Genomic DNA, 24,689 nt, shown 5'->3' with positions numbered 1-24,689 from the left:
CAGAATGACAACAAAAATCCACCTAGAAACAAGCGATGCAAAAAGTTTGCTAGGAATATATCTGCAGATTAATGGGACTTGTTTTTCCCTAATTCCCAAGTTTTTATCTGTATGTCTGTTTATTTGGCATGAGAATACAATTTAACGTTACTGACATTTAAACAAGACTAATGAAACTGACTACAGAATCTAAAATAAGTGTGAGAAAGAGAGTGCAAAAGACAGGACAGGAAAGAGATAAAACTCACTCAGCAGGCTCTCAGGCGGTAAGCTCGCTCAGTTAACCTCTGGCCAACTGCCTTTACTTCAGTACAGGCGGGCTCTCTCTCCTTCCACCGAGAAAACAAATCCTCGCTTAGGACAGATGCTTGGGCAGATGCGGGGCTCATCTGAGAGGCACTCTCTCCACCAAAGGCTATTCCAAGTCACCAATTTCAGTTTGAGTAGTGTTTCTGATCTAGCCCAGGAGGACACTTGCACTTAAAACAAGTAGGTGCTTAAAAATTCCCCTCGCTAGTTTATATTTTCTCTAGACTGAAAAATGAAAGGTATAAACTTTTACTTGATATTTGAATGTATATCCCAGAAATACCACTAACTGTTGGTCCAAGTGTGGCTCCTTCAGTATAACGTGAAACAAAAACTGCTTTTATCTAATATAACTTCACTTACAGTAGTCATACTTTCAGTCCTCTGAAGATTTTTCAACAACCATTTTTGATCCTTTTGTAGACTTACATTAAAAACACTAAGAACATTTCATTTATCAGAGATGATGGAGGTAGCAACAGGCCTTTAAGGGGTAAGAAAAAGGCATATTTTAACAAATGTTTAATGTGCAATGTCTTTAACAAAGCAATGGAGTAAAGTGAGTACAAAAATTCACTTGCACTTTTTAATAATTTACCAAGAAAGGACGTAGTAAACAGAACGTGACTGACTGACTGCCTGCATGTTCTCAGTGACAATTTTCTGTAGCTCTCACGCTGCTGACAGATGACCACAGCTCTGATATTTTGTCTTCAACATCCCATAACAAACATGGATTTTCTGACGTATGTATACATGCAAGCACACATACTGTAAACATCTGCTATCCTGCAGGCAGACACAGCTCTGCTCCTCCAGCTGTTGCCTCTATTATTTTCATTTTAGATTTTGTATCTATTTATTTTTATGACACATCACTGATAATACTAACTACTCAAATGTTCTTCTGTTTATTCCACACAAACAAGCTGTTGTTGCTATTAGTAACACAAAAAGCATCAGAGGATTTTTTTAAAGAGAAAGACTGGATGTTTAAATGAAGGTCCTTTTGAATTGACAGTGTTCCTCCTACTAAAGCCTTGGAGGGGCGGCCCGCCTCGCCTGAAAGAAACAAAAACAAATGAAACTTATACTAGCAGGATAGCGGGAGCACGATAGGCTCACCTGTGTTCAAATGTGTGTTGCATAGACTGTATAAGGAGTATCAGGGCCGTAGTGGTGGATAAACACACTCTGTTTAGCCAGCTCTCAAATTCAGAAATAGCATTTATGCAAACTTTCCATGACTTTACAGCTGCTAGCTCAGACTGGCTCCCTACCAGTTTCTGTTGTAGTATCTAGGAGCGCTCGTTTTATTTTGAAAACGGAGACCATAGACTGTTTGAGACATGGAAACGGTTGTTACTATTGACACAGACCAACAAACCACCGCCTACTCGTGCTGCACGGGTTTCAAAACAAACAAACCCTCCATGCTGAAGCTAGCAGGCAGACTGAAGTCACTTTCATGAGACAGACGAATCAGAGTTCAGAGGATATATATATATATATATATATATATATATATATATATATATATATATATATATATATTTATGACATGTGCAGCATCAAATAATAATCTGTTAGACAAAATACAACAAAGTAAACAGCTAACAAAAACTCTTCAGGGGAGTTAAAAGTTTTTAAAATGGACATTTTGTTGTTTTAACCATCTGGTTTATCCAGCGTGGCTGCTTTACTTTACAGTAATGTTACTGTAGCTTGATAGTTTGGATAGTTTGACTGCTTATGCATTCCTGCTGTGTGTTGTTTGTCCACAATTACAGTTATTAACACCACACAAGTTAGTTCTGCTTCATGCTCACTCAGACTCCAGAGGAGGAAGGCTTTTTACATTTTCAGTCTGACTTACACCTGTTTCTAGATGAATTACTGTTCTGTAAATATTTTTAAAAGGCACAATCTGTTATCCAAATGTAAACTAAAGGACATCCCAACAAACAAAACACAAAGCACAAGATTAAAACCTGCTGTAAAAGGACTTTCAGATCTTTCAATACAGGTACTGACACTACACAACAAGTCTATCAACATGATGTTTACTTGAGCTGTTAGAAGGTTGTTGACTTCAGTAACTGTTTGATTGACAGACAGTTTCAGTGTTCAGGAAACACAAAATGCTGATTCATCATTCATCTGACTGATTCATCTACAAGTCAAACCCTTATCTTGATGTGGCTTCGTGTTTGACCTAATTAATTCCCCATAAGTGTGTTTTGTTATTTGTTATATTACAAACACTGATCTATATTAATGACGATAAAGACTGTGTGAGAATCGAGATTTGTTAGTAAGACAGAGACTGACTGGTCCATCTATCATCAGTGAGGCCTACGTTTATGTATGTGTTGTAATTTATGTGCACTTGTTTAGAGAAATACACCAATAAGGACGACCGCCTTACTACACGCATCTATGACAACACTGTTGACACCATATATCCATATCCGTGACACACCGCCCTGTGACAAAACTAGTAGTTTTGAGGGGCCTATCACCCACCGTGAAAAAAATCCCAAAGGAAACACTGAATTCCCAGCAGGTTGATCCAGTATTTTAAATTCCAATCAACAAAGAAATCATAAGAATACTAATTCATTTTAAAAGACATGTCACAAGCAATTAATTGAAATGAACGGTGCTTCATGTTTGCAAGTACAGTATGTATAGTCTGATATCGAGTGACTTCAGTGGGCGAGTATGTATGATAAAAGAACAGATATTCCAAAAAAAGAACATATTGGAAGGAGTGTTATATAATAAACTTTTCTAACATGTGATATAAAATGTTAACACAAGCCCTTTCTAACAGAGTGTTTATTTTGATCAACTGTTCTGATTTCTACTCTTCTGGGCTATTACACTTAATACTGTTAGTGGAATAAAAGGCTCCATGTAAAAGGTACAGTAGGCTCAGTATAGTTATTTATAATTGTTAACAGCAGGGGATAAGAATCTCATGGATGAGTATTAGCGAGAGTGCAAAAGCAACACAGGGTGGATGAAAAGACAGAAAAGTGGAAAGTTGTCTTTTCCTGACAATCACAGCCATTCGGTTTCCACGCTTGACTGGTTGCAGTCGACTCCTAATTGACCACAAAGGGCTGTAGCTCACCCTCCACCCCCGACACACACACACACACATACACACACACATACTGTATACACACACCGCAGAGCGTGACACCCCTGCCATTTACCCGTTAACATAGTTGGCAGGGATCCAATTACCCTCCATTGACTGCAGAGATTAATTGAAAATAAATCATTACGCTCCTCGAGGACATTCCTTATGAGTCAGATTTCAATTTCTGACTGGAACGATCTCGAGGCTTAAGACAAAGATGGACAGACTGGCCTTCGAGACAATGACGGAGAACAAGAAAAGAAAGAAAAACTGACCAAATTACACTAAACTTGCACCATTGAATAAATCACTTCTCCACCAACTGTCAAGCAAAACAACCCCCTTACAGTCTTTAGCTCTTACTTTTCTTATTTATCTTTTTCAAGCACTTCTCTTTTACTGTTCATGCTGATCCTGAGGTCACAGGAATATTATCCTGCCTCTCTGACTCATTCACTCCTTACTACTGCTAGATAATGTTGGCAACAGACAGGCTCAGACTCAGTGTTATAGATAAGTGTGTCAGTTAAATGACTGAAATGTAAATACACACAGGACGGTGGCAACCGGTGAGAAGGATGTTACCCATCACAGTCTTTATCTATAGCGTCATTCCACATGGAAAAGTCTTTGTTTAACCTCTTGACCCCGTTTATCTTTCACTTTTAAACAATTTTCAGTGAAAAATACTCAGATTTTTTGGAAAGGTGCAGAAGGTTGGAACATTTTTTTATTCATTTTATGTCCCTGTGTGATTAACAGTTGTGTTTTCATTTACAAGAAGACTCCGATCGCTGCAGTTTACACTAAATAAAGTCTTCTTGCAGCACAGACAGTGCAGATAAGGCTTTCGGTAATAGAAAGTGAAGAGAAAAATGGGTGGAAAAAATGCTGACATCTTTGCTTGTGAATGCTCTTTGCGTGGTGTTTTTGCACTGCACCTTCCAGAGATCATGTGTCAATCAAACTGTGTGGGTGTTCAAGGACGTCTTTGTTCACTGGACTTCTCTGTTGAAGAAGTTTGAGCTCTGGTCTTTCTCTGTCCGTCCACCCACAGCGGCTATTACCAATCGTGGCTTATAATTTCAAATGCATTAAGGCAAAAATTTAAAGGTCACATATGATGCAAAATGCACTTTTCCCCATGTCTTTTCAACATAAATATCTGTCCCCTGGTGTGTGTAGAGACGCCCAAACTATGAGAAAAGACCATACTCTCTCTTTTTCTCCTGCTCGATCTTTCAGTAAATGTGTGTGCAAAAACACTGTTTAAATTTGTCTCCCTTTATGACATCATAAAGGGATCTGTTGAACAATGTTGAGCCCCCCAGCCCTTCAGCAGGCGGACGGTCCCCTCTCGCTGAAAATCTACTGAATCAACAGGACAGTCTTTATGTCCTCCCATCATCTGAGGAAGTGAAGACCCATTGGATTCACTTTATTTCTGATGGAAATGTCCCCACAACGACTGCTGGAACTTTATACTGCAGTTTTGTTATTACACGAAAGCCCGTTCTGCTCCGTGATCCTTGCTGGTATGTGTGTGTGTTGCTGTTCTAACGTTATGTAAACGTATTTGATAGACATGCCATGAAGGTAACGATACACGTGTGAAAAAAGAAATGATCAAACTTCAGGAATTCCTTTGCTTGGCAACGTTGTGTAACTTGGATTAGCACCAAGCAGCTAACTCGCTCAGACCATAAAGCTGTTGTGGTCCGCTGGGCACAGTATGTGTAAAGTCAAGCCGAGGCTAATACGCCCATGCTGATCCACAGATACACTTAGAGTTACTGTAATACTATTATTAGTGATGCTACTGCAGCTCCGTTGCAGTTCCAGTATGAATATGAATACTGTCAACGGCCCTCGATCTCTCCTGTTGCGGTCATATAATCTCGCATTGTATCACGGCCGGAAAACCACAACCAGTTCCAGAGTGGGGCATTGGGGAAGAGCAGATCATTTGCATAGCCACAGAAACAGCCCATCAAGTACAGGACTGTAACCGAGGGGCATAGAGGCATGCTAGAATGCATAATCTCAATATTTGATAGGGGCTTTGAGACATGTTATAGTTGCATCCAGCTACAAATATGGAATGTTATAGTAGAAAAACTATAAATTAAAGAAAGGGGTTTGCACACTGATGTGGTTTGCATATGACTCAAAGTTTAAGCCAGGGGTGTATGATCCGGTATTCAAAGAATGGGAGCAAAAAGGCATAAGGGGAATGTGCACCATTTCAGAAAATGTTGAATTTATGAGACTCCTTTACAAAAGAGATAAGGTTGGAACCAGATGAAACTTCAAATAATGTGATTGGGGTGATTGCGGATGCATACAAACAGAAGGGGCCTCAGGTCATGTCTGCTTTCTACCAAGCTTTGTGGGGAAGCAAGGGTGGGGGGGGATTGACGCTCTAGCCTACATAAAAGCAAAATGGGAAGCAGAGTTAACAGATAACAGAGGAAGAATGGTATCAAATGTGGGAGACACAATGTGCATCTACAAAATCACTAGTATGGAGGGAATTCTGCTGGAAGAATTTAAACACCCAAAATAAAAAGCAGCCAACTTGCTGCACAACAACACTGTTGAAGTGCTGTGTGGGAGCACGGAGGCTGACCGTTCGCATATTTTCTGGAATTGTACAAAGATAACGCTGTATTGGGAAAATGTTAATGTTGTTGTTAAAAATATTTTGGGATATGACATCCCAAATACCTGTCCTGTGATGTATCTCGATGGGAACACTGATTATGCTGTGATGAGAGGAAGATCTCTCTACTTGGCTGAAGTTTAACTTGCAGCAAGAAAGAAAGCCGTTACCAGACGTTGACTCCAAATCAGGAACACTGGCTGGAAGACATTTTTATTATGGAAAAGTCGATATACCTTTTGAGAGTCAAAGAGAATAGATTTAAAAAAGGACTGGAAAAAATGGAAGATTTATATGAGACATGACACCGACTGAATTAAAATAATAAAATAAAATACATTTGCATGCATATTGAAATATTTCCATTCCATTGTTATTTTTATACTTTTTATTTGTTTATGTATCTTATTGTATTATTCCTTGTGTTAATGTTGATGTGCTGTTCTGTTTAAATCTTTGTGAAAACTCAATAAAAACTTATGTGAGGAAAAAAAAAGTATAATCTCAGTGGTATTTTCAGCAAAAAACTTCAAAGACATGTTCTGGGGACCTCAGAGACCTATATCAACTTGTTGAAAAGAAGTATAATATGTGACCTTTGAAGTTCATCACCTTTTGTGAGCCACTGGATTTTGCCTGACAGCAACCTAATACAGAAGAAGTACAGAATGAATCACTATTGCAGGAGCTCTTACCGAAATAAGCATCGACTTATGAGAATGTAAGAAGCCTTACAAATGACAACCGTTGAATTAAACATGGGATCAATAAGAACTAGTACGAATAATTCAGTCCTTTATCTGCATTTTCTTCTTTTTATCAACATGTAACATAAACGCTGTACCAGAATTTACTCAAAAGGCAAATCCCTGAGATCAGTGTTGTTGTTAAAAACTGGTATGGTTGCATTTATCCACCAGCGCTGCCGCTCCTAGGGGTCGAAGGGGGGTGGGGAGGTTGGTGCGGGTGAGTGGCAGGCCTCATCAAGGCCACTCCTGCTACCCAGACAGCCCCTCCACCCAATAATGCAACCAAGGGTAGGGGGGGGGGGGGTAAATCTAGGTCAGTAGCTGGGGTACAGTCTGCATGGAGTGTATGCAAGGCATTAGCTGGTGTTGGTGTGTTAAAAATGTCAGTTTGCTGTATTGAACATTCTGTAGATGTATTTTTAATAATCTACATAAAGATTAGCTGTTTCTTGAGGAAGAGAAAGAGATTCTAAATTATAGGGCCATTTAATACAGGAACCGATGAGGATGTCTTGCGTGTAATCCTAATTTGTATTCATAGAACTTTGTCTTTGAGGTGATTTTTGCAGAGGAATAACCCAAACGCTGTCCCAGTTTTATGCATTTTAAGTTCATTTGCATTTCAGAATCCCTATACCCTCCCCTCCTCCTCTACGAATGGCAGTCACACGCCCAGACACACACATACACCATAGACACAAAAGGAGCGCCAGTTGGTGGAGAGCCGCACAGCGGTCAGATTAATGCAGACTAATGATAGAGGCAGAATATGCAAAGTCTAAAACTGCCCTGTGGACCAGATGAAGGGCACACACACACACACCAAATGCATTCCACAGTCAGCTAATGTCTTAGTTCTTCTTCCTCTCTCCAAGTCAGCCGAAAAGTGGCTGAGTCAGTGGGTCTCCGAAGAAATGAAACTGAAGAAAACAAAACAAGAAAAACACTCTGAATTCAACTCACATGACCCACCAGTAATTCTGCTCCACCAGTCTTCTTGGATGCTGCTCCGTTTCGCTAAATAAAAACACGGCTGAGGGATCCTAAATGACTGCATGCGACTGTTAGACCAACATAAAAGCCTGCTGATATCCTAGACTGATACTGTCCACGTATGAAAGATCAGATATCAGCCAGTCAGTGTCGTCTGCTGCTGACGTGACGGGGGTTCCTCTTCAGCCATGACAGCCATGGAAAAATACTCTGTAAAACCTTCAGTTAGACTTTTATTTTCTTTACACGCTCTATTAGGACTATCACTTTTTATTTGAAATCTGAAGTCTTATTCAAATGTGGGCAAAAATTAAATATTCAAACTGTAATGACCTGTTTGAATTCAATATTTACAGTCTATAAGCGTAGTTTGCCATCTGATCCAGCAGAGATTAAAATTCACAAAGTCACATCAGCTTGACCTGACCGCTCTCTGACCTACCAGTAAACTTAAGCTAATAAATGAAAACGGAGAAGGACAGCAGCGAGCAAAGCTGTGCTAATCGAATAATCATGACACAGAAGCATCTGAGAAGCAGTGTGTGGAAATATTTTGGGTTCTGTACCGTAGACGGCAAAATTACCGACAAACATAAGGCTGTTTGCCAACCATTTACTCTACAACTCCAATTAATCAGAGGACTCACCAGCTAGTTTACCACACCGGTGAGGTGGCAGAGACTTCAAACGAGCGGAGCAACATCAACTCTATAACCTTGTCTGACACGGTGCAAGACGCTCTCTCTGACCACTGATGGATGGACGTCACCGGCCATATATGCTTCTGACGGTCAGAGCACATTGCATCTCCGACACATTACGGTATACAGGTTGTGTACGATCTATTCATCCGTTTCATGATGCTTTTTAAAAAATTAACTTAATTGTGAAGGCTGCACAGTGTCCTAGATTCCCCCAATCCCCCAGACAACAGGAGCTGGTTACATTAGAATTTAATTAGTGTGGGTTTTAGTTTGCAAATTATGGTTTAATCATAATTTATGGTTTTATCATGACAATAAGATTCTGTGGTAAACACTGAACACTTGGTTTTTTTGGTATGAAATTGGTTATATGTGAATATATAAGGGATGCAACTAATGATTATATAAAAAGCCTTCCCTTCAATATGTCATTATTCCTGATCTACCAGCTACAGAGACTTTATGCCTTAATAGTGTTTTTATCACTGCAGTCATGATAGTCACACACACCACAGCACCAGGAGGTATCAAACAGGAGATCCTTTTAGATGCCGGCAGCTATAATGTCTTCAGTGATTCCACGCTGACCGCAGGCAGAAAGTGACAATTTTTCAGGCAATCTGTGAGGCAATTAGAGATCAGCTGAGTGCAGATGCGGTCAGAGCTTCCCTTATTAGCGGAAAAAGCTTCGGAGGACACCGGCAGCTGCACTTTCTATCTGGAGCGCTTTGAAACACGGCCGAGATAGAGACTTAACGGCCATTTTTTTTTTGGACACAGTTCAAAAGGGAGCATTTGACCACTGATGCATTTGCCTGGGATTATCACACTTTTTACAATTCGGCTCCACAAGTAACAACTTGATGCCTTGCCAGGAGGCTCAACGGCTAACCTGTTGTGACACCAGCATTTCTCTGAATGGCGGTTCGTTTTGCACCTCTGATAATTCCAGTTCTCCGAGTTTCCTTCTGTAAATCTACAGGGCTGCTAAAAATGTTGCTAGTTCCCCCCCACATGCACACAAAGCACTGTCGAGCCTGAGAAACCAGATCCAAGTCATAAGCCAGTTAAATTACGGTCGGATGAATCAATCATTTTGGATAATGTGAACACTTGAGAGCCTCCTGCACCCTTCACATGTCCTCCTACTGTATCAAATGAACTCTGCATATTACTTCCTCACTCTCCTCCTCATTATACTGCTTGCACGCTCGTTGTGAACATACAGTAATGATGACTAGATGCTCGGTTTCACCGGGCTTCGGTTCGATCATGCGTGCACGCCAAAGCAGGCGGCATCGGTGTCAGTGAAAGGATAAAGTCGCTGCTTGGGTGATTTCTCATTTTTCCTATTTTGCCAAACCAAACAGGCCTCAATCCAATTCCGGGCCAGAGTCAGGCCTGGTGTACAGTCAGATCAAAAGCCTCTCTGTCTTTTAAGCGTGCAAGGCATTATAGTGCAGGTCATGCTGCTGTAATTTAGCCAATGAATAGAGAAAGTCACTTGTTATCAACACAAGCTAACTTTGTTTAATCCAAAGTTCACCCGAGACGAAGCCAATGAAAAACATTTAGAGGAAATTTTTTTTGTAAATGAGGCTGCGACAAAAGCAATGACCTTAAGTATGTTTGTTTTATCTAAAATGTCAGAAAACAGTGAGAAATGCCTGTTACAATTTCTCAGAGTCAATAGTGATGTCTTCAAATGTCTTGTGTTATTCAACTAACAGTCAGGAAGACAACAGATATTCAATTTATGATGACATAAAACAGAGAAATGCTGCAAATCCTCACATTTGACCAGCTGGAACCAGAGAATATTTGAAGTTTTTGCTTGAAAAATGACTGACATGATTAATCTGTTATCAAAATAATAAAAAAAATCCTTTTATCCCTATTATGCATGTAGCCTTAAGCTCCCTCCAAGCCATATATAATGCTTATGTTTCATAAAGAAATGAAATCCCCCCCAAAATGATATGTGCAATACTCTATCAAGACTGTTTGGAGCACCGTCAAAACTTGCTTGGACGCCTGCTTCACATGACTGACATGTTTACCATATTTTCAAATGTTGGAAAGTTTATGATTATCACATTATGATGGCAGAAAACCCCATTTAAAATCTCTACTATCTTAATCAAAAACCACAATGAATAATGGATCCCGGTGCTGGAGTGACGACCAAAATGAGACTATCACGCTCACATAGCCGCGTCTTTACCTCCAGCCAGAAATTCAATCCCATTAGACAAAGCTCCTCAATCGTCTCCATTACCAAAGTAGCATAGCGAAGCAGCGACAGCAACTTCAGCTCTCCCCCACAGCGAGGGAAGGTGAGCTCTAAAAAAAGGGGGAAGCGGTGTCGCCTGATAGGCCTTAGAGAGCAGAAAACAATTGGTTGATTATTACCAACACAAGGTACATGTGTCACTTTGATAAACCAGAAACTCACAGAGATCCATTTCCCTGTTTCTGACAGATATCTGAGCAGGCGTCTGCGACCCACTAGTGGGGGTAAATTCATCCATGCTTGTGTTATTTCTACCTTTACTATGATTACAGCTGCAACTAACGATTATTCTCATTTTCGATTAATCTGTTGATTATTTTCTTGATTAATCGAGTAGTTTTTTGGTCCATAAAATGTCAGAAAATGGAGAAAAATGTTGATCCCAAAGCCCAAGATGCAACCTAAAATGTCTTGTTTTGTCCTGACCAACAGTCCACAACTCAACAATATTCAGTTTACTATCATAGAGGACTAAATAAGCCAGAAAATACTAAATTTAAGAAGCTGGAACCAGAGAATTTTAACATTTTTTCTTAAATTACTCAAAACTGATTAAAAATCGCTTACCAAAATAGTTTGCGATTAATTTTCTGTCGATCAACTAATCGATTAATCGTTGCAGCTCTGAGCATGATGTAGCTTTTAATCAATGCAACAAACATTCAACTGAAAACAAACCAGTTTTAACACAGTGCTTTCATATTCAGCAGGACAGCACAGCAAATCAAGGATAGCCTTCTCACTCTTCAGCCTGTATGCGACCACTCTGCTTTGTCATTAAAGAAGCTTTTCTGCAGAATCCAAAGAAGTGGGGGGGGAAAAAAAACCCTCAAATTATTTAATCTATATTCAACTCCTCTTCTCCCATTGTCAGCATACACCTTTGTCCAAACAGAGATTTGATAAAGTGGACACATGCCAAGCTGCGATGTAAATCCTCTCCCAGTAAAGATGCACTATGATACCGTCCTGCGATAAATCTCCAGGAACAGGCAGCTTCAGTAACAAACGCTCACCTCTTCATCACTGACAAGGATGCATTATGGACTGCATTAATCAGAGACGCACTCACACAGTGGGGGGATGCATGTCCTGGACATTACTTACAGGCATAGTAGGCTATGTATGTATGAAAGCATGGGTGAGTGTATGCATTAGTGTTTGCCTGTATGGACTAAACCCATTAGTATGCAGTGTTGTGGGTACAGCGTGGCATGAAAACACACATTTAAAGCCAGCTACATGAGCACAAACAGATGAGTTATAATGCTGTATGTGCAGCCCTTCATTCCACCCTCCCTGTCACATCCATGAGAAAGGGGAAGTTCATACGCATTAGAAATAAGCATAAACACCATGTGAAACTTACCTCCCCAGTTCGTCTCCAATTTCATAAAATTCCTCAACATTTTCCTGGTTGAAAACAGTCATGTTGTCCAGGCACTCTTCCTCCTGTTTCCCCCCCCACCGACCACAGGCTTGTCCTCCGTAACGGCACACCGGCTCTTCACAGCGGCACCATCCCTACCAGCAGCCTCCGGTCTGGGCAGGGTTACGGCCAACAATCCTCCTCATGTTAGGGCTTCAAAACCGAGTGGAAAAAAAATCAGTAGAGAGAGAGAGAAAAAAAAACACAACCATTAGATCTCGGCTATGTATCCTGGCGTGAGTTGTTGGGAAAAAGGTGGGCGTTCAGTCAACAAAAGGAAACCAAACTGACTAACTGAGCAGTGAACCTGCACCTCCAGGGCGACGTCACGACTCCTGGAGCTGATCTTTCCTCTTTGAATTATTGGGCAATAACAGCAGCTGCCAGTGTTCAAGATAACATAAGCATAACTATGTCACCAAGGGCTGGTTAGGAATGCAAATAAACCCTTCATGAAAGCTTGGTGTAGCCATGGGAAACACGGTTTGGCAGCAGCAGCAGCTACTCCTCCTTTTTTTTTTTTTAGTCCAGCAAGGAAAAATGACTGCTGAGTAAAGTCATAACGCTAGCCATATCTTCTTTAAATAATGACTCAAGAGAAGCCGGACAGGTGTTTAACCCAGTTTTAACCGTGCACCGGAAATGTCACAACCATAAAAAACATAATTTGAAAGCCAAACCTATTAAGCTTTTCTTGAATTTAAACCACGACTCGCCCCTTGAATATTCCTCTGCAGTCTGAAATATTCACATTAACATTAGCTTGTAACGTACGTTATGCTTAACCGACCGTTATTGGCTCCACCGCGGTCTAAAATTGAGTGAAATAGTACGAATACACTGCAAAGTATCTTACAGTATGCCGGTGTGTGTCCCTGCAGCCAAATGTAGCCGAGATTTCATGCGTTTTTGTGGGAGCCTGTGACCCAGGTTTGGCTCACGGAAGACAAAATGCTGGCTTGAAAGAGAGAAATCAACGTTAACAATGTAAGGCAGTCTGGTCCTGGCGCTGCGTTCAAGTTCTATGGGAAATTGTGGAACATAGGTTAGAGCCGCTCGGGTTAACGTATACAACAAAACGTTAATATCTGGCAACCATACATTTTAAAATTCTGACATTAGTTTTCTACGCAAAAAATAAACACGGGGTTATTTCCATGTAATGATTTTTGGCGATAGAAATGTTAGTGAAATTGTATTTTTCAAGAATAAAACTGTAATTACCGGGTTTTTACTGGACTTAAAGGCAACACCGGTGTATGTCAGTTGGAGGAGCTGCTTCGGTCGCAGGAGGGCAGCAAAGCTTTCACTTTTATTTTAATCACAGTTTAACAGAGGGTGTAACAATTTGATAGACTATTTGAATCATTAAAATGTGGGGGAAAAAGTGGCTTAGCTATTTGTTTTGTTTATTGAAATGTACTGAAAATTTTCTGGTACGGGATACAAATCCTCCACACCAGACTCTCAAAACAAACAAACCAAACGACAAAACAATACTTATAATAATAATTCAACAAATACTCACAAATCAACTTTATTATTATATAAAATATCCTTTGTTGACCAGACTATCCAGTCTATTATTTAAAGAGCCCTACACTACATCCTCTGGAAGCTCATTTACAACACAGAGTGTGAAGAAGTGTTTTCTCCTCTCAGAGACAATATTTAGTGGGTATAATTAATAATAATATTAATAATAACATAATTATCCAGTTCAGGGGGCCGGAGCCTTTCCCAGCATGCACTGGGAAAGAGGCAGGTTACACCCTGGATGAGTTACTGAGAAACAAACTTTACAAATTGGAGCAGGAGGGGCCCCTGTCGACCTTTCACTCTCTGGTGCTCATTATGACTTTGATTTGTATTGTACATGCTCAGTCAAGGTGAAGTGTTGATCTGGTCTGGTCCCCTTCACACTGTAAAAACATGAGACCCGTTAAGAGCAGGAAAAGGAATTCTTTAAAATCCAAATTACAGTATATGTTAGAATATTTTGATTATGATTCACCTGTCTATTCTTTCTGAGATTCTGTAGTATATAAATATCAGAAAACAATGAAAAATGCATCTCACAAGTTCTCAGAGCCCAATGTGACAACCAGTGGTTTAGGAAGTATTCACATCAAAAATACTTCATCACAGGCCAAAGTCCTGCACTGAAAATATCACTTAACTAAAAGTATTATTGGCAATATTTATGCAATACAATATATGCAATGTAATGTATACAATGCAATATATATAGTAAAAGTACTCATATTTCAGAAAAAATGGCCCCTGTGAGTGTTGCACTATATTATATTATTGGGATATTATTACAGACACATTAATGTGTAAGTAGCATTTACTGCTATTCATTTCAGTTCACTACAGATCTTTGTTGTCCCACAATAGGAAATTATATTTGCAGAAAGGCAGCATAAAGACACAAATCATGAAAACATAAACACAATAAAAACACAAGACCATCTGACATTAAAAGTGCCAGTACTACACACAATTTAGACAATAAGGATGTATGTTTAAAGCAAGGAAAACAGCAACAAGAGGAATAGAGATAAGGCAAATTAAGTACTAAGATGTATGAGGCAGTGTATAATGTATTATAATTAAATGCACTTACTGCCCTTTTGGTACATGAAAACTTGAACCTGTATCATGCATATTTTGGAAACCTGTATATCTGACCAGAGGGCAGGATGTCAAATTCCTTAAAGAGAGGCTATAGTTCAAGTAATCAAGATGGAGTTAATTTTAAGTATTTTATATACTGTTGGGTAGTTAAATTTATAATAATGTGGCATATTTTAGAAGTTCATCATATGTTTTGAATGCAAAATCTTAATCTGTAAAGTAGGGGTGTGCCCAAATACAACAATGCGTTATTCAGCAAAGCACAAATAGTGTTTCGTTTTTTTTTTTTTATGAATATTTGTTTCATACAAATATTTTAAAAATGACTTGTTTTCATGAAAAAACAAAACAAAAACATGTCAAATACCAGCACGCAGATCAGTTACATCGCTATCTCAGTCTCTCTCCTCTGCTCCGCTGTTGCGTCTAACAGCAGGTTTCAATGAGGGGAGTCACATCCACCTGCTACATGACGCACATTTCCTAATTTGGACATCACTCCTGGAGTTGGGGGTGTTCCCCAGAGATAAAGCTGAGCTACTGACACACACAAAGTGCTCCCAATCAATGTATTTGTATGTGTATATTATTGTACTTCTGTATCTGTAGTATACTGTGGTTTTATGATAATAAAAGCTGTATATTTCAATTACACTGTACATGTAAAGCCCAACTCTCTGTGCAACACATCAGTTTCATGCTCTGTATTGGAATTATGTTAAATGGCATCGTCCCTATCAAATAAAATAAAAATTCAAAATTCAAATTCAAATATTAAACTGAAAAAAGCTGCAAGTTCTCACATTTACAGCTGGAAAAGACAAGTTAGCATTTTTGCTTGTTTAAAGACTTTCACGATTAATAAGTTTATAAAAACTGTTGACACACAGCCTAACAGGGAAAAAAAATAAAGATAAGTGGGAGCTTCTTCCCAGAGAAAATAACATAACAGTTTTAATTCTAATATTAGTGTAGGGGAGTAAACATACTCAGCTCTGGAGGGGCTGTTGATGTGGAGATTCAGTGCGCTTTTAAAGCTGGAATAATTTGTCGGTCCTCTTTAGTGGAGCAGCTGAGCCACATAATTGTGCACTTAGTGAAGAAAGCAGCAAAACTGACATGTACCAGCTGAAGAGGTGGCAAATGAAATGATTTCTGCCATTACACACTTTGCTTACAAACAGAGGGCCAGATGGTTTTTATTACTGTACATGAGAGAGATACAAAGAAGCTGAGTTCTGTACATCTAGTGAATGATTTTATACATATGCGTTTGTGCCGTTGTGCAAAGAATGAATATGTAGTGTGAAAATATGCAAGATGGAGGTGAAAGGAGGAATATCACTTCACTTGGAAGCCAGTGCTTTCAATGCACATATGGCCATCATGTCAGTATTGTTTTCAGGAGGACTTGAAAAATGTCCTTTATCTGCCTATTTCTGCCTCCATCACTGATGGAGCAGCCCCGAAACAACATGAGGTCAACATTACTTTTGCCAGACCAAGAAGCACTGCAGGGATTCAAAATGCGAACATTAGAAGAACAGACGATTAAAGATTAATATGAAAGCTTTGCATAAATACTAACCCTCTATTGAATTCATACAAAATTTTAGTGCAAACATTTCACTTTTATGTTCCATGTAGCTTCATTCTTGTGTATTTTATCATTAAATTTTGGACTCAAGTGGCTTTTTATTGCCTCACTGCATTCATTTGGCAGAGTCATAGTGTATTGGGCCTATTCTAGAAAGCACAGTCCAACAACAACATGGAGAAATACATTTTATGCACTGAACTTCTTTTCATTTCCATTTTCTTTATGGTTATAAACCTGCTCCTTCTACTCAGAGCTTTCAAGCAATATATGACCCTTATGTTCAGCTGGGGCCTCATAAATGCCCACTTTGCACCAGCCTGTCAACATAATGATCAGTGCAGCACAGTCTCATAAATCATATTATATTACAAGCTTCACATATTGCAGCTTATGTATGTAAATAATAAATGGAACCATGTACTGTTTGTACTGTTTGAGTATGTCGCCATAATAAATCTCTGTCCTCCGCAGTTGTTGTGTTGCAGTACAATAAGATTCTTTCAGTATTACGTCTTAATTGGAAACATCAGGGTGGTGTTGTGTAGTTTGTAAGGGACACTCCTGCTGCGGTGGAAGGATTATACCTCCATCTGCTGGTGAACAGCTGCACACATAAAACAGCATTTATCTGACAACAGAATCACATTCTTCAGCCTGATCTCCTGGTTTTATTAGACAAAGATTATGCTTATGAACATTGTTACACATACTGTATATATTGCACACTATATACTATAATATATATAAAAATACATGCAACATTAACATGCAACTATTTAATCTTCTGTCATTTGTACAGGAGATATCACATCTAGCAATGTCTGCTATTAAATCACTAATGGCTCAAAATGTTTTAGTACATATTAAATGATCAACTTCTACTTCTACTGGCATAGATTTTTATATAGATAATTGGTTTTAAGTCAGATATCTTTCCACCTGAGTATTTTTGGAGGGAAAAAGTGGAAATTTCAGATCTGCTGCACCTTTGAAGCATTATCAAAACATAAAATATGTAACTGAACCTCCTTATATGACGAAAACCCTCAGCTTTGTCTAACCTCGGAGGAGCCTTTCATGACGTATTAACTATAATCACATTTTTGTTTTCTTATTACCAGATAAAATAGAATTACGTTCAGCTGTGTACAATAACAGATGAACTAGAAATGCTTTAAGATCTAGTAAATTGCACATTCTTCATGGAAAGAAATAAAACTGTGTTAAAAAAAAAACATGTCATGTTCATCGTTTATATCTTTTTATTGCAGTAAAAACTTTGTAAAGTAGAAAATTATACAAAATGGTTATCAGAGTGAGCAGTGCTAAAAATCCCTCGATTTTTTTTTGTCATGTTTAACAATTGGTCATCAAGAAGTTTGCTAAATCCCTTATGTCTTCAGGGCTGGAGATATAATGAGAGCAATATATTGATACATATCAAAAGTTATCGTTATGGCTGCATTTTGTTCTGGAAAAGGAATATTAAACTTTAAATACAGCCATGGATGATACAGATTTAGAAAATAAACTGTAACGGGGCCACTTACAGTTGAGCATGTAGTGAATGTTTCTTCTGACATATTTGAGCATTTTATTTCTATACAGAACACATCACAGTAAACAGTAAATGTGTCTTTGTGTTGTCAGTGGTGTAAAGCAGCTTCACCACAAAATATCCAGCATCAGATTCTGTTTCAACAGTTTTACTACAGAGTAAACTACGACACACTAAATCATCAAAAATCTTTGGTTCAACATCGACACTCGGTACATTCAATTCTGGGTAACAGCTGTCTGAATAACGTTGTTGTAACAGATGTTTAGATCTAAACATAATGAAGTCAAACCATCCGTCACCCTTCTTACTGGTTTAAAGTCAGCTGTCGATGAAAAACTGACAATTGAATAAAACCTTAAAACTTTCACACACCAAATAATAAATTAAAGACTGATCCCAGACTTGCAGAAACCATACAGAATCAACTGACATGAAATGTATAAAAGAACACGTTGTGTATGTTTCATAACCTAAAAAAAACAATGCTAGTCCTTAACTAGGTTAGAAATTGTACAGATTTCCTTCTCTTTTAACATTAAGGCGACTTCTGTGTTTTTAAAAATCATATTTTCAGAAAGCTGATACAACAGTCACACAGAAAGATGTCAAAGGCAAGTCAGGTAACAGCTAACATATAAAGCATTTTACATTCTTGATTAGAAATACTTCTTACCATCAAGCTGTCAGATATACACTAACAAGCCTGTTGAGAGAGCAAATACATGAAATTTTTACTAAGCTTGGTGTGATGTAATATCTGATTAACTGATATAAAATAAGGTATGAATCATTATGATTTAATCAAGGCAATTAAGAGTCCATAAAAATTGTCTAAGCAGTGTTTTTAGGCCCTGTTCATAGGAGGCACTAAAATGTGTCCTGTGTGATTTAATCACAAGTGGTCAGCTCTGAAAGCGAGTGCAAATGCACCAAAAACAGAACTAAAGAGGATGAACGGCGATCAGATCGCTCTAGCCATGACAAAAGCTATTCAGGGACAATGTGACACACAGCAGTAAAGGATCTTCCAGTCAGTTTTGTAGCGTGTGTACAGTACGATGAATCTCCCAGACACGGGTAGATATGGTTGATTATCCTGTGCCCAACAACTTGGATTCAAGATTAGTCACTACCAAGCTAGCACAGTTCACCTCGCTTTTTCTCTTTTGTTGGTTTCCCAGTAATCACAGACAAAATCAAACATCAGCGGGGATGCTAAATCTGGTCTGAAGTGGTCCCTTAGGACAGTTTGACAGTCTTTGTCTGGTTCCCGTATTGAAATACAATAAATCTGAACTGGATCTGGACATGATCTGAATACATGCACGTACAGTTTAATACAGGGGGCTTGAACGGGGCCTTTAGACTCTCAGTTGTGATAATTAGAAAATGTAAACCCTAGACCTTAACACATTTTAAACATTTCTTGATTCTATAAAGCTGCACTGTAGAAGATTTGGTACTACTCTGTGAAAAGGCATACTTTATAAAATGTTTATTATTCATTACTTATGACTCAATCAATGTCAATTAATCGACAGATCAGAAATAAGCCAATAGAAAGATAAACTTTTGGATTTGCCAGGTTGTGAGAAATTCCTTTGTCTGGTTTCTTTCCAAAGTCCAAAGACATGCAGGTCGGGTTAACTGGCGACTACATTGCCTATATGTATGAACAGTCATCTGTGTATAAGATAGGTGTCAGCCCTGTGATAGACTGACAACCTGTCCAGGGTGCACCCCACCTTCCACTCAGTGCACCCAATTAGGATCCATTCAATGAGTATAGATAGATAATGTATATCCTCCTCCAGCATAACTTGCTCCTAGTACTTTAATTTATCATACAGGAAAACTAACCCTTTAGACATGCTGGTCACTTGCAGTTCTTAAAATAAAAAATAAATAGTTTTAATATTATTAATAGCAGTGCAGTTGAGAACAGGTTATTTAATTGCCTACGTGATGGATTAATGTAATGCACGACATCTTTTATTAATTACTGTTAATTATATCTGTAAGCCTGGTGTGAAAAACAAAAACTCACTTTCTAAGAAGCCATCAAGTCTGCTGTAATGAATAAAGGATTATAGGTTTATATAGATTATAATAACTTGTCAATACGCAATGAAGAGCTATCAAAAAAGACAGAGCAAAGTTTTGCTAGAAGAAGATATACATCCACAAAAGGGAGCTTTCACAACCTGGCAGTCCAAAATGCCCCCCCCCCCCCATAATTTTATTTCTGTAATACATATAAAAAACCTATTACCATTACTACAATTTATAAACCCTTGAAGTGTTAAACATGTCTAATTAAACAGTGGTACTGAAGATTGTAATTTGAATAACCCCGTCTTTTAAGTGCCATTGAGAAGAAGAATATTTTGTGAGAGCAGTTTACTGACGACACATTTATAATTCTTTCATACTTGATTATTTCTCATGGCTACATGACACTGCCAAAGTGCTATCTACTTATACAGCTTTCAAGATTGGAAAATACAATGTTTTAAAAAGACACTAAAGGTACAAAACTAAAATATTTTTTCTGGAACATGGCTTTGCTGGTTATATCCTCTGTACATGTTCCTGCTGTGCATCTTGACTCCCAGCGTGAAGAAAGTCTGGGCCGTCTGTAAACATGATGACACTCTGTCCTCCTCTTGACACGAACGTGTTTCCCTTTATATCTGAAAACGACTGACCCTGTCACTGTTTCTGGGGTCAGGAAGATTTCATTTTCTTTGCCCATCTGTCATGTTTTACATGTTTTACATTAACATTCATGATTATGGAGAGTAATCCATACACACACCAGAAGGGGCTACACATTATGTGGTAGTTCCTTTTGGTAAAGAATGCTTGGAGGAAAAGTCATGTATGTGTAAGAAACTGACCATGAAAAGTCTTTGACAGGAAATTCTCTGGAAAGTCTGAGCAAAGACGTACAAACGGGAGCTTTAAACACCTTTGAGTCCAGTGACTCTTAGCTCTCCAGTTGGTATGTCATTCCTGCTCCCAGATCTTCTCCACTAGTCCTCCTGCTGTCCTAAATTAACCTGCTGTTTGTCAGAGGGCAGGATCTTTGATAGTTCTGTACATCTGCAGCGAGGTCACCACCACATCCTGCACCTTGACATTCTGGGGGCGTCCCGTCGGGCTGTATCCAGCTGATCGTCCCATAGGACTGAAGCCTGTGGTGGTGCGACCCGTGAAACCTGAAGAACGTGACACAGCGGGACGCCGCAGGAATCGGCCTGATGTTACCAGGTCCCCGTAGCCCTGCGCGTGCGAAAACGCGTAACCTGATCTTCGGGTGCTGGTGCGGCGGATGCGGAGGGGCCGGGATGGAGGCGGAATTTTTGCTTTGGCCTGTCTCACCTTAAACATCACCTGGAAAGTTTGGAAAATGGTGGCAAAGTCAAAATGTTGGATAGAGACACATGTATCCAAAAACTTGCTGCCACATTTTGGGAAACATTTGGTAATTGTTGGGTCTACAAGAAGCAACTACAGAAGCTTTGGTGTTTTTACTCCACATCTGCTCTACTGCTGTTGGGATTTTTCTTGAAATCAAACAGGAGACTTGGGTGGTTTAGGTGGAAAAAACACACAAAAGGCTTTTTGAATTTGACAAATCCAAAATGGAGCTGTGAGTTTTTTTTCCTGAACAGTTCTTATACAACAAGTGCAGCAGGATGTCTTCAAGCATTCAGAGTAAAAGTGGTAAGAGAAGAATAGTTCCATCTGTACCTTGTCGTTGATGGTGGGATAGAGCTGAATCAACAGGAAGCGATAGGTGACCACAGGAAGGACACACAGGAAGGACGAGAGGAAGATCGTGAGCCAAACATTCGGCTGGTTCAGAGAGTTCCGCGCTGTGCCTGAATAAAGACACGCATGCAGTATAAAAGTTTGTACCTGTACACTTGTGATGATCATCTAAACATTTATGGACTCCTAACTATCAAACCTTAAACATTATTGCTACATACAGTTGTCTCATCACAGGGGTACCATCATATTTATTCTATTTGTTGTTTCCAAAAACTCCTATTTCATCATACCTCCAATAATGTAATAATAACAATGACTTGTAGAGCATATTTCATACATACAAGCTACTCACAATGCTTTACAGCAAATTATATATATATATGTATATATATATGCTGTATATACAATATATTAAAAACATTTAAACAAATTAAGTAAAAGGTGGCAAACAAAACATTAAAATACAAATGAAATATAATAAAAAAAGAATAGGAATACAATTTAAAATAAGATTAAATAAAAGTAACGTAAATATAATGTCCTACTCTACAACCTACTTATTGTCACTATGGTGACAGCGTGATGAGGAGGATGAGAGACGTTCTAAGATGCTGTTTCAGTTCCTATGACTCATTTACATTGGTTAATAAATGTCGCAAAGAGTTTCAAGACTTTAAATGAATTTGAATTTGGTGGCTGTCAAACTGCTGTTAAATACAATAGTAAATTCAAATCCAGTCATTGCTTCAGGTGGAGGCAGATAGAAGAGGTTTATGGAGGCAAATAGGCATGACGTTTACCTTTAGAAATTTAAATTCATGTGTTTGATTAGAACTTATATTCAGGTGGACTAAAATAACTCATCGCTAGTTCTTGTACAATACCTGAGTTTCAATATATATATATATATATATAACACAAAGCAGATGGTAAATACAGTCTAAATTTAGCAAAATTATTATTTAATTCAGGAAATATCTCTTCAAAGAATGAGCAAGCTAAACTATTCTAAACTAATGCTTTAGGTATTTGGGTTTTCAAGTTCAGTAACCAGCTCTGCAGTATCGCATCACCTTGAAGACAAACTAAAGGGGGCGGTGTATTCGAGGAGGCGGTGAATGAAGCTATGCAAAATAATTCAGATCGTCTGGCCGAACACTGCAGTGATGAAAGCCAAGTAAGGTGATTTTGTTTTGGTTGTTACAGATATTTTTCCTGTGCAAATACACCAAGTCAGGCAGTATAAACATACTCATTTAAATGATACTATCAGCCTCACTCTGAAATAATTTTATAAAAAAAAGAAAAGAGTATGTGCAGGTAGACGCTTGCTAATGCACATAGAATTTATTTAAAGGATGGGTTCACAGTTTTTCAAGTCTGTCTTAAAACAACAGTCAGGAGCCCAAATGAACATTGAAACAGGTTTTCTTGCTGTAATCATTCCTCCTGTTCATACTGACCATTAGAAGATCCCTTCATAATGCACTTACAATGTCAGTGATGGGAGACAAAATCCACAGTCCTCCTTCTGTGCAAAAGTTTGTTTAAAAGTTTCTCTGAAGCTAATATGAAGCTTCAGCCGTCCAAATGAGTCAAATCAAGTAGATATCTTTCAGTGTTACAGTCTTTTTAGTGCCAAAGTCCCTCTTTTTGTTACTATACTTCTACCGAAGCTCAACAGGGAAACACAAAGAGGGAATTTTAAGCTCAAAAGACTGTAAATGTGGCAGATATCCACTTGATATGACTAACTCAGCCCTCATCACTTACATTGAGAGCACATTTGAAGGGGATCTTGTAATAGCCAGTATGAACAGGAGGAATAATAATGGCGGGGAATACCTCTCAGTATTCATATCACCACCTGACTGTCGTTTTAAGACAGACTTGAAACATTGTGTAACTATCCTTTAAAATTAATTCACTGATCTGTGGCCATCAGCCCAAAGCCGTGTCTGTTTGGCGAGAGCTCACCACTCACCTATGAAAGGGAAAGCTGACGGAAACATGAGAAACATGCCGTTACTGTACATGGTGAAGGTGACAGCAAAGTACATGACCAGGCTCCCCAAAACGAAGAACGTGTTAACCGCCGTCCAGTAGGACATCTCCAACCCCAACTAAAGACAGAGAGAGGAAACATGTTTTGAAAAATTATAATTCTAGTTATTCTAAGCCTGATGAGAAACATCAGGAAATGTCACAGACAGTGTTAATGGAAAGATTAGTTCTCCATACCTGCATGCTGACCGCGAAGAGCAGGCAGGTTTGGGTGAGGAGGGCGAAGGACTGGTAGTCGGCGGCATCCTTCCCGTCGTCCCTCACTGTGTCATACATGGCAGCGTAGGGGATGAAGAAGAGCACCAAGGAACTGTAACCGCTGTGGAGGGCACACTTGAAGAAGGCCGTCTTACTGAAGTACCGGTTGAGTTGACCCGGGATGTAGAGCTGAGGGTGCTGGAAACTCCACTTGTCATTCACATCCTGACCAGCAGGGGGAGACAAAGAGTGAAGTCCGTGTGAGTTTTTGTTTATTCCACTCAGTCTTGTATCTCTCTTATTACTTGTCTGTCTCTAACAAAAATACACAAAAAAGTACACAACTGTACACAAACACAGATAAAACTGTTACCTGATCAAACAGACTCATTCCCAGCACAGGTAATGCTGTATACACCAGATTGTAGAGTGTTATGAACCACTCGTCATACACCGTCTGAAAAGCAAAGTCGAAAACAAAAGAGAATCTTTGAATAACTTCTTTAAACTTAATTCTCGAATTCAGCTCAGTTTTGTAAAATCAGACATGATCATT

The 24,689-nt window shown here is 38.9% G+C and overlaps 2 protein-coding genes across 4 annotated transcripts in view; both read right to left on the bottom strand.

The window, feature by feature from the left end:
* The window catches only part of dapk1 (death-associated protein kinase 1), a 79,502-nt gene extending 66,198 nt beyond the window's left edge, over positions 1-13,304 (bottom strand). Inside the window, exons 1-2 of one of the 2 annotated variants that reach the window (XM_067571512.1) lie at positions 13,147-13,304; positions 12,231-12,443 (exon numbers count right to left, since the gene is read on the bottom strand). In XM_067571512.1, coding sequence (XP_067427613.1) covers positions 12,231-12,292 — 62 coding nt within the window. In that variant the 5' untranslated portion in view covers positions 12,293-12,443; positions 13,147-13,304. Of the gene's footprint in view, positions 1-12,230; positions 12,444-12,603; positions 12,684-13,146 lie in introns of those variants that run through there. The other variant, XM_067571520.1, reaches the window with a different exon arrangement.
* Positions 13,305-17,774: 4,470 nt separating this feature from the next.
* Positions 17,775-24,689, bottom strand: part of LOC137168759 (phospholipid-transporting ATPase ID-like) — a 51,021-nt gene continuing 44,106 nt past the window's right edge. For both annotated transcript variants that reach the window (XM_067571490.1, XM_067571499.1), the window contains 5 exons: positions 24,507-24,590; positions 24,113-24,358; positions 23,856-23,994; positions 21,848-21,978; positions 17,775-21,487 (listed from right to left, as the gene is read on the bottom strand). In XM_067571490.1, coding sequence (XP_067427591.1) covers positions 21,164-21,487; positions 21,848-21,978; positions 23,856-23,994; positions 24,113-24,358; positions 24,507-24,590 — 924 coding nt within the window. In that variant the 3' untranslated portion in view covers positions 17,775-21,163. The remainder of the gene's footprint in view (positions 21,488-21,847; positions 21,979-23,855; positions 23,995-24,112; positions 24,359-24,506; positions 24,591-24,689) is intronic.

Source organism: Thunnus thynnus, chromosome 2, assembly GCF_963924715.1.
Source record: "Thunnus thynnus chromosome 2, fThuThy2.1, whole genome shotgun sequence".
Taxonomy (NCBI): Eukaryota; Metazoa; Chordata; class Actinopteri; order Scombriformes; family Scombridae; genus Thunnus; species Thunnus thynnus.
Note: the sequence above shows the minus strand (reverse complement) of the source record. Positions and strands in the feature narration are given on the sequence as shown.